We start from the raw sequence: 20,837 nt of genomic DNA on the forward strand, positions 1-20,837 counted from the left end.
GCAAGAGACATGGCAACACGTAGATATAAAAAATATGTAATATAAAACTTGGTCAGGATCTTCCTGTGTCATGCAGAAACCAAATGGGTGCACAAAGAATAGCCATGGGCCATTTTAGTAAGGGTTTTCAGTTGAACAGAAAAATTGCATGACATGAGTTGTTTCTGTAATAATAATTATTATTACAATGTGTAGTATACATATATGTGCATATATATACACATATACACGTTAGTCAACTATTGGTAATTTAAATACATTTAAAAGTACTCTGAATATGATTATTCCTCATATATTGCTTCATACATACATCACTTACTTCTGAACCTAAGTGGCATCCTGTAAGTTAGGAGGCTTGTTTTTGTCACTGTCCCTTTAATCTCATAGAGTGAGCTCCTTGGCTTTTTCCTTGGCATCCTGGCGCGGAGGTGGACAGGTTAGAAATATGCTTCCGGTGTATTCCCAGACTGAGTGCATGTTACCAGCATCCTCTGCTAATTCTCACCTGCTATCCAATGGGAACTTTTTACAAGCCCTGCTTTGAAGGGAGGGGTGAGGTCCTATTTTACAGTCTCCATTCCTTCATGTACCCTAGCATTTTTCTGGCTGAAGAAAAATGAATATAGTTGGAACAAGGGTAAGAACACAGCAAGACTTCACGGAAGCCTTACAGGTGGAAGAGACCCTCAGCCTGCCTTCCATGACCCAGCTGCCTTTCATTTTCTGGTCCACAAATCTATAAAAGAACCAGCTTGAAACATGGGTGTCAGGCAGATTCTCAAATCCTAGAATAATCTTGTACCAAGGCTGATGTTTAAGCAAACTGGGAATCATTTCACAACAACAGAATTGAGTCACTGTTTTCAGACTGTAGTACTTCTCATATGTAAATGATAATAGCCCTAGCCTGGTGCCAGTGGCTCACACCTGTAATCCTAGCTACTCAGGAGGCTGAGATCTGAGGACTGAAGCTTGATGCCAGCCTGGGCAGGAAAGTCCATGAGACTTTCTTCCTTAATTGGAGATAAGTTTCCAATTACCCACCAGAAAAGTGGAACTGGTGCTGTGGCTCAAAGTGGTAGAATGCTAGCCTTGAGCAAAAGTGCTCAGGGACAGCACCCAGGCCCGGAGTTCAAGCTCCATGACTGAAAAAACATCAATCAATCAATTAATTTTTTATAAGTCATATGCAGATGAAGACTAAACTACTTTTGGTCGCACAAGCTTTATTATTAATTGCATTATACATTGAATTATTTCTCTATATAAGTTTAGATTTTTATAATTCATATAAATATAAATCTCTACATAAATTTCTCTATAAATTTAGATTTTTTCTATTTAAATTTGGGTTATCATCTGAAACATTATTATTATTGGTTTATCTGCTAACCTATAGTGAATATACTTAGACATTAGTCTGACTGAAGGAGTAAAATGCTTAGATTTTAGTTCAATGTAATGTAACAATAATATTGAGAAATATTACTTTCCATGTACCAATTAGAAGTCTAGCCCTGTTCTGGGTGCTATCCAAATTACCCTGATAATTAAGTTGACATGGTTAAACATCTTTGAAAAATAATTGCATACTTGAGAGTTCTTGAATCTCTCATTCTTGACCTAATTTCAAATCAAATTGTGATACCCATTTCTAAGTAGTCCTCAGTTTGAGGGGAAAAAATGGCTGGGCTGTTTCCCTAGGCGCCAGTTTTGCAAGTTAACAGGGTTGCAGGGAAAAATCAGCAAAAGCTACATAGAGTTAATTGGAGTCCTTTGCAACAAGTCTACAGATACACAGGAGTGATCACTCTAGGGCTTTCTACCCTGAGGCTCCAGCTGAGGAAAATGTACTCCAAAGAACTCCTTTCTTTGCACTCTGGCCTGGAGAGGGCACAGAATATAGACCCTGTGGCCCACTGGGGCCCATTTGCTCCGGAGTGGAGCTGTTGACCCTTGGACTCTCCATTGCTATGGGGAGTTACCTCATTTAATCCGCCGGTAACCAAATCCAGGAACAGTAAGAGATTCTGCTTCACAATGATTTTGCTTCACTATTCTATTCGTCTGGTTCTCTTGGTTGATAATTATATTTTAATCATTGGCTTTTCTTTGGATTTTTGCTTTCTTTGAAGTCTGACTGGATTTTTCTACTTCTTCCTGGTAGTCAACACACTCAGTTTTTGTTGTCTTATGGCTGATTTTGGTATTCTTGCCTACCTATTTCTTAATAATTTTATAGATGCATGACTAGATAAGATACCTCCTTATCTCCCCCATCTCATATTTTGAGGTTTCAATTGGGAGTAAGACATGCCATGAGGATTTTCTGAGTAAGACTAAAACTCAACCATGGATATGAAATTCTTATTTTTCCTGTTCATGGTATTTCCCAATGCCACCTGGACAAGATTACCTGAGATCCTTTTCAACTGCCAATGTCTGTGCTACCTTCTAGACAGATTACATAGACTGCTCTTCACATATAAAAAGTTAGGATTAGTGCATCTGACTCACAGTACAACAACATCTGGTACTTACCACTTTAGGAGCCTTCCAATAAAATGGCCCATTCCTTAAAAAGTACCTAGAAGGATACCATGAAAAGACAAATACAAGATCCGAAGCTGACTCCTAGGCAAACTTAATCTCTAGCTGGGTACAAAAATACCTTCCAGATCTTTGCCCTAGTATTTCTACATATTAATTGTAATAAAGTCCTGGCCAAATTCTGTGCTTCACATTTATAATCCCAAATACTTGAGAGGAAGATTTGATGAGGATCACAGTTTGGAGCCAGTCTAATCAAAAAAAGATAGTGAGACCTCATCTCAACAAATTAATCAGGAAAAGTGGTATCCAACTGTCATATAAACTTTGACCTGCCTCAGAATCAATGGAACATGTAGACATGGTTGTGTATCTACACATAGACAGACAGAGATATAGATAGATAGATAGATAGATAGATAGATAGATAGATAGATAGATAGATAGGATAGATATTATTACAGTCCAAAGCAAGACCCTATTTGGAGAAAATAAAACACTAAAGGAAAAAAGTAGGAGCATGATTTATAAGGTCAAGTGTTTGCCTAGCAAGTATAAGGAGCTGAGTTCAAATTCAAATACTGTTAAAAAGGTTAGAAACCCCGAAAACAAGAGGAGATTGAGACAAAGTATGATTGAAGGCGAAGAAGCAGAAAGATGCTGTTGAGAATGACAAGGTATCAATTTCTCTGTAGAACATACATGTAGTGCAGGAGTAAAGGGAAGAGATATGGTCACTTGGTCTGTTCATTAGGAAAGAGAAGGAGAAATGTAATAATTGTCCTAGAAAACTCAAGGACTTACACTCAAGTCAGTGGGTGGCTGGAGCTGCTCTTTATTGAAATTTTTAATGATAAGACAAAGTAGAATTTGAATGATTCTGGAAAGAATCCACAAAGACAATGTTTCTTAAATTCATCCCTTCCTCCATCAGGAAAGGCTAGTTCAAACAAGGACAGCCGATCTGCACATTAGAGTTTCTCGTTCTAAAGGTGTACAATGGGCCAGAGAATGTGTGTGAACAACATATTGTCAGGTGAAGCCCTTCACAATCATCCTGGGGCAAAAGAGTGAGGTTAGAAATATAATGAAGAAGAAGACAAGCTATTACTAACTTCTCTAAAATAGAAAGGAGGTCTTGGAGTTTTTGAAGTTTTACTTTTAGGAAGATTAAAATAACGGGAAGGTAAATGTGATGACTGAGTAGAAAATAATCATGAAAATCAAATGATCATAAAAACCTACACGTTCCGGAAATATTTTTTTCAGTCTTCTAGCACATATTAATTCATTTAACTTGTAATAACAACTTCATCAGGCCAAAAAACGCAATTAATACATATATTTAGAAGCAACCAAGTAACAAGGATCCTGAAAAAAAAATAAGATTCTGTTTTCATCTCTGGTGTCTAATTTGCTCTAAAATATAAAACCATCCGGTGAGTGGGAGTAGAAAGGGAGAGGAACATTTGGATAGTTAGGAAAAATACAAAATATTTAAGTAGGAGAGTGGGAGTGGCTTATTCTTATAGAAATATAGTCGGTTTGGTACCGGCCATTTCTGTTGGTCCATTTGAAATTGGGGATTGAAGACTATTTTATGATCATCTTTTCAACAGCTTCTTGCTAATTAGCTAGCTGCCTTTGAGAGATGGAAGAGGGTAAATGGAATGCTTCATAAGGTTGAATTTTCATCAGGAAGTTAAAAGAGGAAAGAATGAAGTGGAAGGTATAAATTTCATTGTAAAAATTGCTATCTACTTGAGTAATAGATTCTACAATTTCTAAAGCAGAAGTAAACAAGAGAATGTGGTATACATACACAATGGAATTCTATGCCTCCATCAGAAAGAATGACATTGGCCCATTTGTTAGGAAATGGAAAGACTTGGAAAATATTATATTAAGTGAAGTAAGCCAGGCCCAAAGAAACATAGGTCCCATGGTTTCCCTTACTTGCAATAACTAGTATATGTCTGAGACAAGCAGAAATGGTCAGATAAGTTGATGTTAGGTGAAATGAACCCCAAGATAAGTATTCGAATGTTTTTTTCTTTCATGTGATTGTTTCTAACATATTTATAAGATTATTTCTTTGTTGCTTTGTATGTCCCTCCCCCATGGTATAACCCCTGCTTTCACTATATTTGATGTTGGTATAATTTGTTTAAATTGAGATACAGGTGGACCCATTGCAACAATGAGATGTACAAGTCGTTATGTCAAAAAACAAACTTTACAATTTTGGCGGGGGAGGGGGAGAGGGGGGGGGAAATGGGAAGGGATGGGAAGGGGAAACAAAGAAGGAGGCAACAATGCTTAATAAGAAATGTACTCATTATCTTGCCCATGTAATTGTAACCCCTCTATACAGCATTTTCACAATAAAAAAAGAAAGAAAGAACCAAAAAAAAGTAAACAAGAGAATTGAACAATAGATAGATTGGAAAGAGGAGAGATGATATTTAGGTTATCCTAATATATATATGGTGATGGTTCAAATTATAATATTTCTCATAGATTATATATATATATATGTTTTTATTGTAAAAATACTGTTTAGAGGGGTGTCATTTGCGTGAGTAAGGTAATGAGTACATTTCCTATCGAGCATTGTTATCTCCTCCTTTGTTTTTCATAGACATTTTTTAAAAAATCAAATTGGATATATTTAACAATTTTGGGTTCTGGACAAAGACTTAGATGTGGCATTTAAATGTGCTTCAACATTGCATAAGCCTGAACATGGCTCTCTCTGCATGTGGGCTCTGGTAGTAGAGTGGGTGAGTGTATTCCGCCCTAATCATTCTGCAGGGCATAGAATACTGTGAGAAATTGATTCAATGATTTGCCAGTCAAACTGCTGGGGCTCTCATGCTCCTCCACCTTGAGATAATTGGCTTAATCAGCAATTTTACAATAAATAATGGTGGTGTGAACTTGGGCAAATCCCAAAGAGTAAAGTTTTGCATGGTAAAATCAGATAGCTCTTCTTAAATATGGATATATATATATATATATATATATATATATATATATATATTCCTCAAAAATATCCATGGACTATTCAAGGCCTACAGTCCTTTGTGACCTAGTATTTTTTGGGAACAGACAGAGACATTATGCAATTTGTATGATTACTCTTTTTTATCTGAGGCAGACAGACAGACAGGCAGACAAGCAGGCAGAGAGACAGACACAGATCACAACACAGATAGATAACCATATAGATTGTTGCCTCTCCTTTTCTCTTCTTCCTTCTCTTTTTTCTCCCTCCCTCTCCCTCCCCTGCCCCCCCACCTCTCTCTCATGTCTCTACTGGGGGTTGAACTCAAGAACTGGGTGCTATCCCTTATCTTGTTTGCTCAAAGATGGCACCTTGCCACTAGAGTTATACTTCTTGGTGGTTAACTGGAGAGAAGAGTCTCTCCAGGCTGGCTTTGAGGCACAGTTCTCAGCTGTCGGCGTGACGTGAGGCACAGGTGCCTGGCTGGATGTTTGTTCTTTGTTTTTTAATCTTTGCTTTGTGAGACATGCTCTCTCTGTAACCCGAGCAAGCCTCTAAGTAGAAATCCTCCTTCCGTGGCCTCCTAAAATTGCAGGGATGTGACATGATGTTCTGGCTCATGCTGTTGTTTTTCATCAGGAAAAACACGTGTATTTAAGGTATATGGGGAGGGAAAGTTTGCAGAACATTTTAATCAAAACTTAAAAGGGGAAGCGAATCTGACTGACTCCAAAATGGACTTACCTGTTCCTGTGAGGGGAGTGGTACTGATGAACTCAGCCTGGGCAGAGGGCATCCATGAAGAATGATGATCACCCTCACTGTAGGCTTTCAGAATGTATTTCTCAAGCACACCGTTTACCACAATCGGTTCATCCCAGGTCACTTCAAGCTTATATCCATTTATGCTTCGGGCTCTTGAGGGAGTTGGCACACTTTGTGGAGCTGTGAAAGAATAAAAGAGAAAATAGAGAAAACGGCAGCTCTGAGAAGACAATTGCCCCTATTCTTCAGTTTTAATGGCTGCAGTAAATCAGACCTAACCATTAGCATAAATACAATTTATTAGAGTTGTAACTTTTCAGCATTGATTTAATATGACTGCACATCTTGAGCCATTCAGTGTACGCAATATTTTAAAAACCATCAAAACTTTATTGATGTAACATTCTTTTCAGTCTAGTCCAGGTTTTCCAAAAACACATTTAAGATATCTGATAGAGGGAAACATCTCTCATAAAGGCAGAGGTGGCAATAGTCAGAGAACATGCCGGAGCAGTCGAATGATGTCTCTTTTGAAAGTCAACTAATTAGCCTGCTATTATACATAGTGCTTTGACACTTTTATATCTTCCATACACTAGCCAAAATAGCAAAAAAATAAAAAGAAGTCCTTGTGGTTTTTGTACTTGAGCGACTGGTCCCACTTTCCAAATTCAGTGGCTTTCCAGTTAATTTTTTCTTAAATCAAAGTTAAGCCCCAGACACCATAGCTAGGTAGGATACATTTCTAGTTGCATTTCATGGGGTAGGGGAACTGAAGCCGTCCAGATTCTTCAACATCATTTTCAGATTACATTCTCTTTCGAGTTTTCTCCAAACAGTAATACAAAAAAAAAAGTTTAAGTAAACTGCAAAATGTCACACACAGTCCTACATTTCAAAAGTCCATAAACTTTTAACAATTTATTAGATAGTTCGACTCTTTCCTTTTTGATCAGTAGCAACTTCATCACAGCCCACTACACAGGGACACAAAGAAGAGACAAAGGAACTCAGTGGCAGGATAATGGATGGAGGGCCTAGTGCTAACTGCCTGTGGGCTCCTGAGCCTTGTGGATGGACCATCCTCCTGGCTTTCCCACACTGGGTATCTCATACCTCCAATTTCCTTTTCTGACCAATCAAAAGGTAGCTTTCAGGGAAACAAAGTAAAGATACAGGATGAGAGGAAACAAGAGAATCATTCTGGGCAGGGAGAACACATAGCCGATCCAATAGAGTCACAAATAAGGGGACCATGAGAAAGGCGTTGATTTTATTAGTTCTGAAATGTGGTACAGGACAAAGTACAGTACTGTCTAACAGATGGTCTTCTCATAAGGGACAGAGCAAAACTGACGCAAAAATAATCAAATAGTGCAATTATTCTCTAACCCCTGGGAGCATGTAGCTGCTCAGTGCTGTGGTCAGACTGTAAATATGAATTTATGGCACACGACTTTGTGGTCCAATCATTGCTATAAATTCAGAGCTCTTTTTGCATGCTTTCTTGGTGGCATTTAAAATGAATATTAACGTTCTGTAAACAACAAACTTTCTAGATACCTATTTAAATTGCCTACATATTCAAAGCAGGCTTTGTAGTTGAAAAGGTAGAGGAACATGAAATGGAGATAGAAAACATCAGTAACAAATGAATATTTTATATCAGAGTTTTCTCCCAGTTTTTGAAGTTGAAAAGTATTTTTGAGAAATCATTCAGCTCACTGTCTTTCCTATAAATAGATGATTATTTAAATCATCCTGAAAAAAGCATCAACTTCTCCTTCGTCTGCAAAATTGATAGGCAGAGAGCTTTGAAAGCTATTATTAGTAGCCACCTCAGTATTTCCTTATCTTTTTAAATTAAGAAGATTCCTCGGTTAAAAGAAAAGATATGTGAGGATACAGAGACCCTTTATTGATAAGTATAAGAGAATATCCTGGTGCTGAGCATCTTTAGACAGATAGTTGCTTGCTGGATAAATAGTAACAATTCCAGATACACAAGGGGCCAGTGCTTAAAGACATCTCTTTTTTCTGGAAAATATCTGGCTCTCATAGGGTAAAACTCTACTTATTTATAAAACTCTTTGGGATAAAATGCTTTTCAGCAATGCTGTTATGTGAAACAATACTATGACCACCATCAGAAGTACAAATCACTGATTATTAGTTTTGTCTAAGGTTAGATCGAATGTATTTTAATGGCTGGTTGTTTCTCTTCCAACTCAAACAACAAAAGAAATTAAATGGAACTTCAATTTCTCTCCCATGAGAGTCGCTCTATGATTCTCATAGTTGACACCACAACAAATATTTGCAACAACGTGTTAACAGATGCACCTGTTTCCAACTAAGCTCAAGTTTCAAAAGCACCCCTTGCAAGAATCAGTGGGTGCCATCTCTCTAAAACCATGTGGGCTTTTGATCTCAGCCTCTTAGGATCTAGGCATTTCTTCAGGTTTCCCTTCTAGTCTTGGACAGATGATGCTAGGTGGAGCCTATTAAGTCCTTAAATTATCAGAACTTCCTTTTTTGCATATCTAAAGAGGAAAGTATCGCATCTTAACAAATATTAGTTAGGCTTCTTGAAAAATAAAAATAAAACACCAATCTGCTTTTTAGCCATTGGTCTTTCCCAATCTTTTCCTGAGTCACAAGATTCCAAAAGTACTCATGTTCCACGGCCCCAGTCTTCTCTTTGCACACACAGAAACATGCATATAGATGCACATATTTTAAGATTAAATAGAATTTACCTGTTCCTATGGTACGTCCTCGACTCCAGTCACTAAATACAGAACCTCCTTCATGGGACGCTATGACTCGATACAGGTATTCTTAAAGAGAAATAAGAAGTAGAACAGTTAATTAAATGAGTCCTCCCGCAGATGAAAGAGGAGACAGGTAGCGTTTAATTTAGAGACCCCCACCATTACCTGTAAAGGGTTGGAGCCTATGCTCATAAGCACTCTGCGCTCCCCCCTGGTAAACCAGGATGAAGTCATTTCCCCTGCAGTTACGGGTGATGTCAGTTGATAGGCATCCATCCAGATTGACTGTGACAGCGCTGCTGGACACAGATGCCAAGTTAACGACAGTACCCCGTGTAAATGTAACATCCTTCATGCAACCGCCGAAACCTAGCAAATAGTAAGGGATTAGTATCACATCAAGAGCTTCAGTCATTAATTACCAGTCAGTTCCATCCTCTGCAGTTCTGTTTGGGGGATGGGGGGTGGGGAGGTGCGGAGGGGCCTTTGGTACTTTCTGCTGTTATTTGTTTTGTATCCAGCTAAGTTGTTGCAAGGAAACAGTCATCTTGCTGGAATCTCGAAAAGTATATGGGGATAATTATTATGAGGCAACTTTTGTTTTGCTTATTTAATTACTTTGACTTGTATTATCTCATATTTTTCTAAGTTCTGTTTCTTCTCATGGAATCAATTTTAGGATATCATACCAGAAAGTAAGGCAATTTCTACATGTCTCTCAGTTCTGGAAGAATAAGTTACTATAGAAGTTAGTGCCTATTAAGTGTTAAACTATACTACTTCAATTTGCACAATTATTCAGCTATTTCATCTGAAGAAAATATACTTTTGAGGATTTTATGCAGAATAACAGGACACACAACAAAATTCCAGCATATATTAGAACCCTTTAGCATTTCCATGGGTTATATAATCATTATTTCAGAGTACTCTATAGAATGTAGTTCTAGTGAAATCATCAAGAAGAAGAGATGCTACGTTTTCCCCTGAGTTCCATCCTGAACAGCAAAACTTGGATGCTCATTCACACAGGTGTAACAGGGTCCAGCATTCAGCTTTGATTGTATTAACCTATCAAGGTTTTATAGAATTCATATTCTGCACAGATGGTTTTAGAACGATCACTGTGCAGCAACATTCTCTGATGTTTTAGCAGGAACATGGATGAAATACATTTGGAGGTTATGCTACTTTGTTTTGGTTTGTTTGTTTTCATCTTTGACCAAGCAACAAACCAAAAAGTATCCAGACAGCCAGAGACGAACAGTGGCTTTGAATTACATGCCATTTTGTGTCAATAGACATCAGTTCAGGAAGTTTGGCAGGACTCTGCCCAGAAATCTGCACGAAACACGGACCAACAGGTTGGAGCTTGAGACTACTGTTAACACACAGGCAATCAGCACAAAACAACCACCAAACTTAAAGGTCCCAAATACTCATCTCTTTTTGAGATAAAAATGATCATGTTATTCCTGTTAGCATTTAGATGCTATCTTATTATGTCTTCTAACATATTAAGTGCTTGAAGACACATTCCTTTTAAATGTTTCTGCTTATTCACATTCCGTTAGGTCTGACTAATCAGTATTTCTGGTCTATCTTAAACACACAGTAGACATGCAATGAGTTGAATGAGTTGAATTGAAACCAGTGAAGCTCTGGGTAAAAGCATTTGCTGGAAAATTCAAAAGGCAGTAATTTTCTGGTGGCACGTAGTCAAAATATCTAACTTCTTTGTACCTAAGTTTTCCTACCAACAAAATGCGATGGGTAGAAAAGCAGATTTGGCAAACCTGCCAGAAGAAATATCTCACATGACTTTGTGGAGTCTCAATCTAGCAGAATGGCAAGAGTCCTGGGTGTAGATGATAGAAATGGTTGGACCACCACGTTCAATGTACTAAATACTATGGAACTGTACATGTGAAAATGGTGACAAAGGTTACATCTTTGGTTATTTGGCTTTCCCTACAAGTTTAACCTGTTAAAAAACTAATTCACAAGGTGGAGGTGTCAATTTGACAACTATAACAGAGATAGCTGTCTCCCTTCAATTTGTAGAAGACCTAACTCCGCATTTTTCTAAAATGAGGTTTATAAGCCCTAATCACTCTTCCCTGGGGAAGGAGCCTCTGGCCTCAGGGTTCACAGGGGAAGCCTTGGAGCTCTCCTCTCTACAGCCATCTTCCAGAGGACATGCTGTTCTGTCCAGCCAAGTTTGCTTCGTTCTTTAACTCTACCACCTCTCCTTGGTGGACTTTTGAACTTGAATGTACAGGAGCCTAAGAAGAGGTGAATTAGATATTTTTATTTTCTATTGGGTCAGTCCTGGAACTTGAATTTGGTCTTGGTGCTGTCCCTGAACTTTCTGCTCAAGGCTAGTGCTCTACCACCTTCAGCCATAGTTCCATTTCCAGTTTTCTGATGGTTCAATGATAATAAAATTCGCATGGACTTTCCTGCCTGGGCTAACTTGAATGGTGATCCTCAGATAGCAGTCTCCTGAGTAGCTAGGGTTACAAGGCATGAGCCACCAATGCCTGGCTGTTCAGAGATATTTTGAAGAGGAATTGAGAGTCCTCTTTTCTGTACTTCTTGAGGTTCAAAAAGGGTCCCCTACTTTCCTTATACTTCCCATCCCTAAAATATGGCCCAGAGCTCCAAGTGGACAAATCAGGAAAACACATTTTCTTTTTTTTTCTTTTTTTTGGTACCTTTTATTGTAAAAATGCTGTACAGAGGGGTCACAGTTACATGAGCAAGGTAATGAGTACATTTCCTATTGAACATTGTTGCCTCCTCCTTTGTTTTTCCCCTACCCTTCCTTCCCTCCCATCTCCACAACTACCCTTTCACTCCCCCCTCACCTCCACCCCCGCCAAAGGTATAAAGTTCGTTTTCAACATAGTGTTTTGTACATCTCATTGTTACAATGGTTATCCTTATTTAAACATTTTAGGTAAACATACTTTCTAAGTGAAGCAGTGATGCCTGGCTTTGCAAGTATGATGGGTTCCAGCTTCCACCCCCGTACTGTCCTCTGGAAGCCCAGTCAAGCCTCACCAACATACAAATGAGCTAGTACTAATTCTAAGACATGTTCTTGCAATCTGATGTTTCACGTCTCTGGCAAATTATATTGTCCAGCATTTCCAACACGAAGAAGACAATGAATTTTACATTTGATTCAAAGGAAGAATACAACATTACATGGATAAGAAAGATAGCACCCGTACAACCCCCAAATAATGCCTCTGAGACCAAGGTGCCCATTGAGAAGCATTGAAAGAAAAAGAAAGCAGAACGGTTTTTCTTTTAGACATTTCTGATAGTGTATTGAAAGAAACATGTTCAGCGGACATGAGTCCTTTTAATTTCAATTGATGGTCTCATGCTATACTTCTACATTATGGATATGCTCCCAGAGCACTGCATAAAATATCCAGTTTCTTATTGAGACCAGTGTCTCTCAACATATGTGAGTCAAAATCTTAAAGGATGAGTGATTTTGTGATTTTAATTACAGTGTCACAAAATTCCATTGCATCTTGACTAGTATGTAATAATAAGAGAATAAGAATAAGAAGCCAGGTGCCAGTGCTAATACCTATAATCCTAACAATTTCAGAGGCCGAGACTCAAGATATAAGAATTATTGTTCAAAGCCAGCCCAGGCAGGAAAGTCTGTGAGAATCTTATCTCCAATTAATCAGAAAAAAAGGCAGCATGGAACTTTGGCTCAAGTAGAAGAGTGAGAGCCTGAGTTATCACAAAAGCTAAGGGCCAGCCACCAACCCCTGAGTTCAAGATCCAATACTAGCACAAAAGAAAACTTGCTAATTTTCATTACATACCATGTTCCACCTTACTGTAGTTCAATATTTTATCAGTGGTTTGAAAATCACTGACAAGATGATAGTGCAATAATAAAAATTTAGTATCCATCATAAATAAGATATTTTTCAGTATCATAGACTTAAATCTAGTGTAGGTAAAAGAAATATTCCCTTTGGGTCTGTGTTGATGTTCACACGTCTGTCATTATCTTACACTTCCATTTTATTTTTCACCATGGATTTAGGCCTGCCAATAGTTATGGGTTAGGAATAATTCAAAAGTGGGAGGCTGGGTAGGCAGGTTGTTTTGTTTTTATCTCTGAGATGTAAACAGGATCAAATACTCTCTCTCCTTTAAAGAGTCTTCGAGTTCTTTTTAACCTCAGAAACCTGAGAATCTTGAGGCACTGGTACAGGAATGTAATATTTTTTAGCTGCAGCTACGTCTTAAATGCCTTGAAAATGTCATTACTGTCGTACACTCAGTTATTCATTAACTCCTTTCTGCTACCCTTCTAAGACTCGCCTTAGATCTCGCCGTATATTTCCCATTCAAAGGCATTTAAATCTTTATGTACTTATCAAATAGGCAAAGACTGCTTCGTGGAAATATTAACCATTCACGGTACATAGATTTTAAAAGGCGCAGAGAATATTTTCCACATGGGAGCGTGTCTGGTCACACGCTGGAGGGGATGGCGATTTCCCTCACTTCACAGGGAAGGATTTGGGGCCAAGGCCCATAAAAACGAATGCCGCTTGCCATAGACTGGACCGTGACAAAGGCTAGGAAGGATGTCTGCTTCCTAGCCATGTGAACTTGGGGCAAATTACTTTCTCCTCCAATCTTCAGTCTCCTCATCTATCTAATGGGGTCAGGAATTACAATGCTTAACTCACCAGATTATTTTTTATGAAGAATCAACTCATTCTTTCTTCATGTAAAGGTCTCAGAACCCTGTCTACCACATATACAGTATTTGTATATTTTTGGTTTGAGCCAGAGACTCAATTACACAGCATAGGCCTCACTCAAACACATGGCCTTCCTGCCTCAAGTGTCTTAAGTACCAGGATTACAGGAGCATGCCACCATGCTCAGCAGCTTTTCTGAACTTAATAATAATTCCTCTAATAACATACACACTTACATAAGGTTGGCTTGCACTACTTAAAAGTATCACATCTTTTCCTTTCTTTGATGATTACTACTAATAAAATGTATATAAAATGTTCACATTAGGAATTCAACATTTACTCTTCTATGATTTGTATATGTGACAACTCTATTGAAAATCATGGAGATTAGGATTTATCTCAGAGTTAAACAAACAAATGCAATGAACTTCTGGCTGTATACCAGAATCAAATTTAGTTTTTAATCCGTAAATACAGAAAATGATCAGTATCCAGAAAAACCAAAATTCACAGATGTCTTCAAGGAAACCACATGAGGAAATATATTTATATGTATGATATTAAATATATACAATTATCAGCACATTCTAATATATATGTAGGACATCTATAAGAATATATATCAATCATATTTTCTGATGTAGGAATAAATATGCTGATGATAGTGGCATTGAAAGACAATTATTTGAAAAAGTGATTTTTTTTTTCTGGTTCTGTTTAATTTCCCCTCAATGGAAGTGCAATGGATGAGTATCACCTTTTGCCTGAGTATATTGCCTGCTCTTTTAGCACAGAACCATTCATCTAGAGGACATTTACCTTGTTCCAAACTCAAGTGTCTGTAGGCGTTCCGCAGCTCCTGTGGGATTCCTCCCAGATACACAGGTGAGTTCACCAGCAGTGGCTGGGCTAAGGCCACTGATGAATGCTCCTCTAGAAGTTCATTCATGCTTGCTGACAGGGAGGAGCCATCGCTTTTAATAACTGCTTTATTCCACTTTCCATCACAATAAGATGGACCAAGCCAGAGCTCCACTTGTGTCAGGGTAAAATTGGCATTTAACTGGAAGCTCAGTACTCCGTTCTTCAGTTCCATCTGTTTCATATTTGAAAAAAAAAAGGAAAGAAAAAGAAAATAGCTATATTAAAAAAGGCTTAAGAATGGCAGTGTGGAACAGACCAGAAGGTCAATTTCTTGACAAAAAGCAAGAAATTTCCTTGAAAGCACTCTATAAAAACATTCTACTTTACCCTAAGTCAAACTGAAGTAACATAATGAAATACTTTGCAAGCTTACAATTGACATGAAGAATGGCACATTGAATCAAGCAAATCCCTTCCCAGTGATAATTATGCTGCATGGTGTGTTGTTATGTTGGACTATACTTTGCTTCGAACATAGTTAAGAGATTAAGTCCTAGTATAAGTGCCTGCATAACTGAAGAGACCAGAATAGCTTAAACTATAAATATTTCTTAGAGTTTGGAAAATGAGAAAAATACCATTTCATAAACCAATTTAATTTGGGTGAAAATATGACAAGACAATAAGAAAATGAACATGTCAAACTTGATGACGTGTATTTTGACTGGTTTGAGGGACTCCATTTCAAAACTCTAAGATACATTTTGAGCCAATATTTCAACTTTTCTATAACTTTCTAATACAATGTCTTCTGTATGTATTCCTTTAGATTAATGATTCATTTGCTAATATGAGCCGATTTTACCCAATTTTTCACAGAAAAGGAAATGCAGTTATATGTTGGTCTCTGAAATGGTCCATGATGATTTTCTTACTATTTTTTAAAATGGGTTTTAGAATTCAAATCAGCAGCCTGGGAAGCTGAAAATTTAAATCATATCAGATTAACAATTATACTTTCTATGTAAATATCATCTTTATGAAGTCCTCTTGGTAGGCAAATAATAACCTTCATTCGGTAAATATTGAGTTCCTCATGATATTCATCTATCTGATAACTTAAGACAAAAGGCAGTTCCCAAATATCACACTAGAAGCAGAGGTGAGCATGTGGGGGAATGATAACCAAGGTAGTGGTGGGTTACCATGGGAACAGAAAAGAGATGTGACTTCAACTCCCTGGGAAGCAGGAAAGAATAATAGTAAGGTCTGTAAGGGGTCCTTCAAAGAGGGAATTTAACAGTCAAAACATTATGGGAAAATTAGGTTTAAAGAAAGTTACAATGTTAACTAAGAGAGGGTATATAGGGTGGTGGAAGATTGGAGTCTTATGAAGTATATAGGAGAAGGATTTTTAGAGGATTTTAAGCAATAGAGGAAAGTTCATCTTTCTCTCCTCTTATCTGACACCAGAACCCATACTCTTTCCATGGTTATCTTGTACCAAAAGTGAACCCTCCCAGCTATTAGAAGTATGCATTGGAAACTAAGTCATCAGTAACCATGAGGAAAATTTCTGAAAGCTATTAAAAATAAGGACAATGGGGACAGTTATAAGGACAAGTCCATCAAAGAAGTTCTTTAAAAAAACAACTTGTCAGGACCAAATGAACAGATGAATATGTCAGATAAATGAAAAGGATCACAGACACCATCATCATTTGGGGGCAACGGGTATTTTACTATAATCACCAAATAAACAACATTCAAAAGGAAAGGGGGCTGTTGTTGCAGGAGAATGCATTCATTGTGAACGGATTGAGCTTGAAACATGAAAATAACCAGAAGAGGCTTTTTATGGAGAAGATTGAACATTGTAATACATGGTGCTTTGAGATGGGCCAATAGAATGGATCTTGTTCATGACAAAATAAATAAGCACCAGTTTGTGAAAAAAATAGTATATGTGTGTGGTGTATATGTGTGTGAAGGAGTGGGGGAGGATGGACAGTGTTTTTAGTAAGGCCAGTATTCTAAGGGAAAAGGTGCCGGGGGCGGGGCGGGGGGGAATTCTTTAGATAAACTTAATGAAAATCAATAGAAAGTTGGAAAAGGAAGAAGAGTACTGTGAAGGTTTTATTTTTAAAGAGGATGTTTGATAAACCTCAAATAAATGAATAAAAATATCTGTTGGATTAGAAGTATGGGGGTCACCGACAACTTTAGATAACTGTTTCGCAGGGGAGTGGTGTGGTCAGTCTAAAGACTGGTAGAAAATGAGAAAATGGGAATCTCAATGTCACTACAGCCAATGGGCTTAACTGAAAGATTTTATATGTACAAATAGGTGCAACTATATACATACATATTTATGAATATACAGATATATTCTGCTGAAACTGTATCCAAAGATAATGAAGGAAATGACAACTTTAATATATTCAAAATTCCTTGTTTGTTTCCTTAAAACTACAATTTTCACAGAGCTAATTCTAATTTAAAAAAAAAACCCAGAGGTATATGAAACATTTTGAATATTTCACAGGGCTCTACAACTAAAAGTTACTTGGGATAAAGAATGAAAATGAAATTAGGTCAGGAAAGATACCACATTTAACACCTCTCAACGTTGAGTCTAATATTTTTTAAGTCAATTTAATTAAATTCATTCACATACGGCCATGTAGTCGGGTCCATCTTTGTTGTAAATGAAAAGCAGCAATCCATTTAACTGGTCAGTTCTGAATTTCAGGGAGATCTCAAATTCTGTCCCGCCACGAAATGTATTTGAGGGAAGTTCCAGGAACCCTTGACAGAGAGGAGTATGTACACATTAGTACATTGCCCGCCTCGTGGGAATGTCTTTAATCCAGGACATATACTGCCATCTTGTCATGACCACAGAAGGGTATGTAAATAAGAGCTATGGAACCTTCCTTGCAATTTTGTTCGAAGCAACAGAATGAACTCTACGGACCTTTTAAGAGGAAACCATCTTCTCTTTACTGGTTCATAAAAGTATTAACAAAAAATAGTTGTGTTGACTGAGAAAAGCTCAAAATAATGGTTTTAGTAAGAAAAGTCAAAGAATGTGCATCCAGAGCACTACAATGTGAACATTAGATTCCTTTCTGCTATGACAACGGTTAGAGCAATTTTATAACCAAACAGATTAAAAATATAGAATATTGAGGCAGGTTCTTATTTGAAGAACAACCCATGTTCACCAATCTAATTTTCCATTCCACTTCCATTTTCCTGGTGGCCATTCAGAACAAGATGGCTGAGAGGAAAGCCAGGCATGTTGACCCCACCTATTTCTATCATCCGCCATCCCTGCCCTTGTCATCCCATGGATGGCCTTATCACTAGCTCTCCATTAGTGACCTACTTAACTCTTGATGTAGCTGAAATTTTACACTCCAGAAATATTGCTTACCTACATAATTATGTACATAGTGAATAAAATCGGTATTTATCACTCAGTGCAGAATCAGTCTGGTAGTGGTACTGAGATTTGAACTGAGGGCAATGCTCATGGTAGGCAGATGTTCTACCACTTGAAGTATGTCCCCAGCCCTAAGTAAATGCCTGTGAAACATCTTTCAAAGTAAAACATCATTCTGATTTGCAAACAGCTTGTTTACAAATGGCTATTTGTAACTAACATGTATGCCAAGAAGTATGTGGCTCATTAGAATTATGGCACATAGATACATATTTAGAAATGTTATAATTTATACTAGACATTTTGGAAATCTATTTGGGTATCATAACTAAGCATGTCTATGATCCTAGTTTCATATGAGGTCAAAGTAAATTGGAGAGGGAGACTTGCGCCCCAAGTAATATATATGTATATCTATCTATCTATCTATCTATCTATCTATCTATCTATCTATCTATCTATCTATCTATCTATCTATCTATATTACTATAGTTTAGATCTTAAATGCCACACAGAGGCCTAAGTGTTAGCAGCTTCTCTCTAGGGTAGGGTAGGTGCAGGTGGTAGTACCACTGAAAGGCAGAGTCTAGGTTGCTGCCAGCATGCCCATGAAAGGGATCATGAAACCTTGACACACTGTTTTCTCTTTTGCTCCCTAACTTTGCCCAATCTCTCACTATGGTTTTCTGCCTTCTGCACCTAAGTCTGAGGACATAAGACCAAGTAATCATGGACTAGAACCTCCCTGAAAGCGAGCCACCATAAACCTTTTCTTGCCATCAATTGATTTATAACAGTGAGGAGAAGCTGACTAACCCAGGTTGAAGCAATCACCAACATGTATGTCATACATAACCTTACCTGATCCCAGGAACTGAGCTCCTTCCTGTAATGAGGTAGGACAGCCCTCCCAGCTGTCATACACATTCACTTGCTCTTCAGAGCTCTGCCAATCCAGGGGTCCCCAAACAGCAGAGGGGTTGTAATTCTTCATGACATGCACATCCTTCAGACAGCCCACAAAACCCTTTCGGATGATCTCTGTCAAAGTTGAAACATAAGAGGAAATGTACATAATAAATCACATGACCTATTTTGAAAGATCCTTTGCAAGCAATTATGTTTTATTTCTATTAAAGTAGAAGGAAAGGGTAATAGATCTCATTACCTACTTATGACAATCCTCTAGTATTTCATGTAACCACTTTGCAAATAGTAGCAATATATGGTTAGCTCAAGTCCATACCCATTAAAACTACAGAGACTGATATTTGAGTATACATTTTTGAAAACTCTTGTTTTTAATTGCCTTTTAAACTAACAGAAATTCTGGAAGCTAAAGCACCCCAGGATTCTTTCTTCTGGTACTTCACAAGTCAAGTGCAATAACAACTACTTATTTTTAGGACAAAAGTCAGTGTTAATCTTAAATGTGGAACTCTGGAGACCAGGTATGTGTGAGGTTTAGAGAAAACTGAGCAAATGAGAAAATTAAAGAGAGAGCAAGGAAAATATCTATAGGAAAACACAGTATATGCCCCTCGGTCCACATGCTTCCCAAGGATACAATACATGACATCAGTTTGGGGCTCTTGACTAGATGTTCAGGAAGGCATTGAACAACACAGATCATAAAGACCATTGGGTAAAAACCTTCTGTCCTTTAGAAACATTTTTGAGGAGAAAATTCAAACTCAAATACATATGTCTCCAAACTGTAACAAAAACTTGTACGATGTTCAACCAGGATTCAGTGAATACTGTTACCTAGAAACAAATTATGTTTATCTGTGTCCTGCCTTCACTGTAAAATTTACATAGATATGTAATAACTTTTAGAGAAAGGTTTTCTTCCTACACCTTTCCCACCCCAATGAGGATTTGGGAAAAAGGAAATCCTACAATCATTAGATCTGAGAGAAGAAGAAAATAACAATAACTAGAATCATCAGCAATACATTTGAAGGGCAATTGCTTTCTGCCTAAGGTTTCTTTTAATTTTTATTAGTTTCATATTATTGGATGTTTTGTTCTCTCCATGATAAAAATAGAGAGGCTACCACATCACATGCAAATTATCCATGACAATACATAATTCTTATTAAACTCACCCAGATCCTTCCTGAGGATGGTGTAGTCTGGAGGTAGCCCCCCCACGAACACGCCTGTATTATCTCCAATTATTGTACTACCATTCACTGAGGTTGAGGAACCTTTGGAAAAAGAGATGAGAATTTCACCTTTAGCAGGATAATCAGTCAATCATCTATTAATTTAATGAACTCCAAATCCCTTTAGTGAGCATTGGGGCATTACTTGGTCTTGGATCTCCTATCTCAGTAGTGCTTGTTCTTTACTTCTATAGCTGACTCTCTCTCCATCATCCTGACATCATGGTGTTGATACAATCCAGACCTCCTTCCTTCTTGGGCTTTTTCCTTCTCTATAAGCAGATTTCTAAAGGTTTCTGGAGGGGTGAGAACTGGGTAAGCATGGATAAAAACTACTTGGGTCAAAAAATAAATCAGACTCAAGCTGATTCAAAACTTTGGCAAAGTAGCAGGTTATAAAATTAACCCCCCAAAATCAATGGCTTTTCTGTATGCCAACAATGAGAAAAGTGTGGCTGAAATTAGGAAAGCAACTCCATTTGTAATAGCCCCACAAAAAAT

General features: G+C 37.7%; 1 protein-coding gene across 1 annotated transcript in view; it reads right to left on the reverse strand.

Annotated features, from left to right (window-relative positions):
- Ush2a (Usher syndrome 2A (autosomal recessive, mild)) overlaps window positions 1–20,837 on the reverse strand; it is a 640,567-nt gene that overhangs the window by 380,216 nt on the left and 239,514 nt on the right. The window contains exons 23-29 of the mRNA XM_013015154.1: window positions 20,277–20,378; window positions 19,027–19,206; window positions 17,395–17,525; window positions 14,673–14,949; window positions 9,262–9,465; window positions 9,082–9,162; window positions 6,302–6,502 (exon numbers count right to left, since the gene is read on the reverse strand). Coding sequence (XP_012870608.1) covers window positions 6,302–6,502; window positions 9,082–9,162; window positions 9,262–9,465; window positions 14,673–14,949; window positions 17,395–17,525; window positions 19,027–19,206; window positions 20,277–20,378 — 1,176 coding nt within the window. The remainder of the gene's footprint in view (window positions 1–6,301; window positions 6,503–9,081; window positions 9,163–9,261; window positions 9,466–14,672; window positions 14,950–17,394; window positions 17,526–19,026; window positions 19,207–20,276; window positions 20,379–20,837) is intronic.

The sequence above is a fragment of the Dipodomys ordii genome, unplaced genomic scaffold (assembly GCF_000151885.1).
Source record: "Dipodomys ordii isolate 6190 unplaced genomic scaffold, Dord_2.0 Scaffold26, whole genome shotgun sequence".
NCBI lineage: Eukaryota > Metazoa > Chordata > Mammalia > Rodentia > Heteromyidae > Dipodomys > Dipodomys ordii.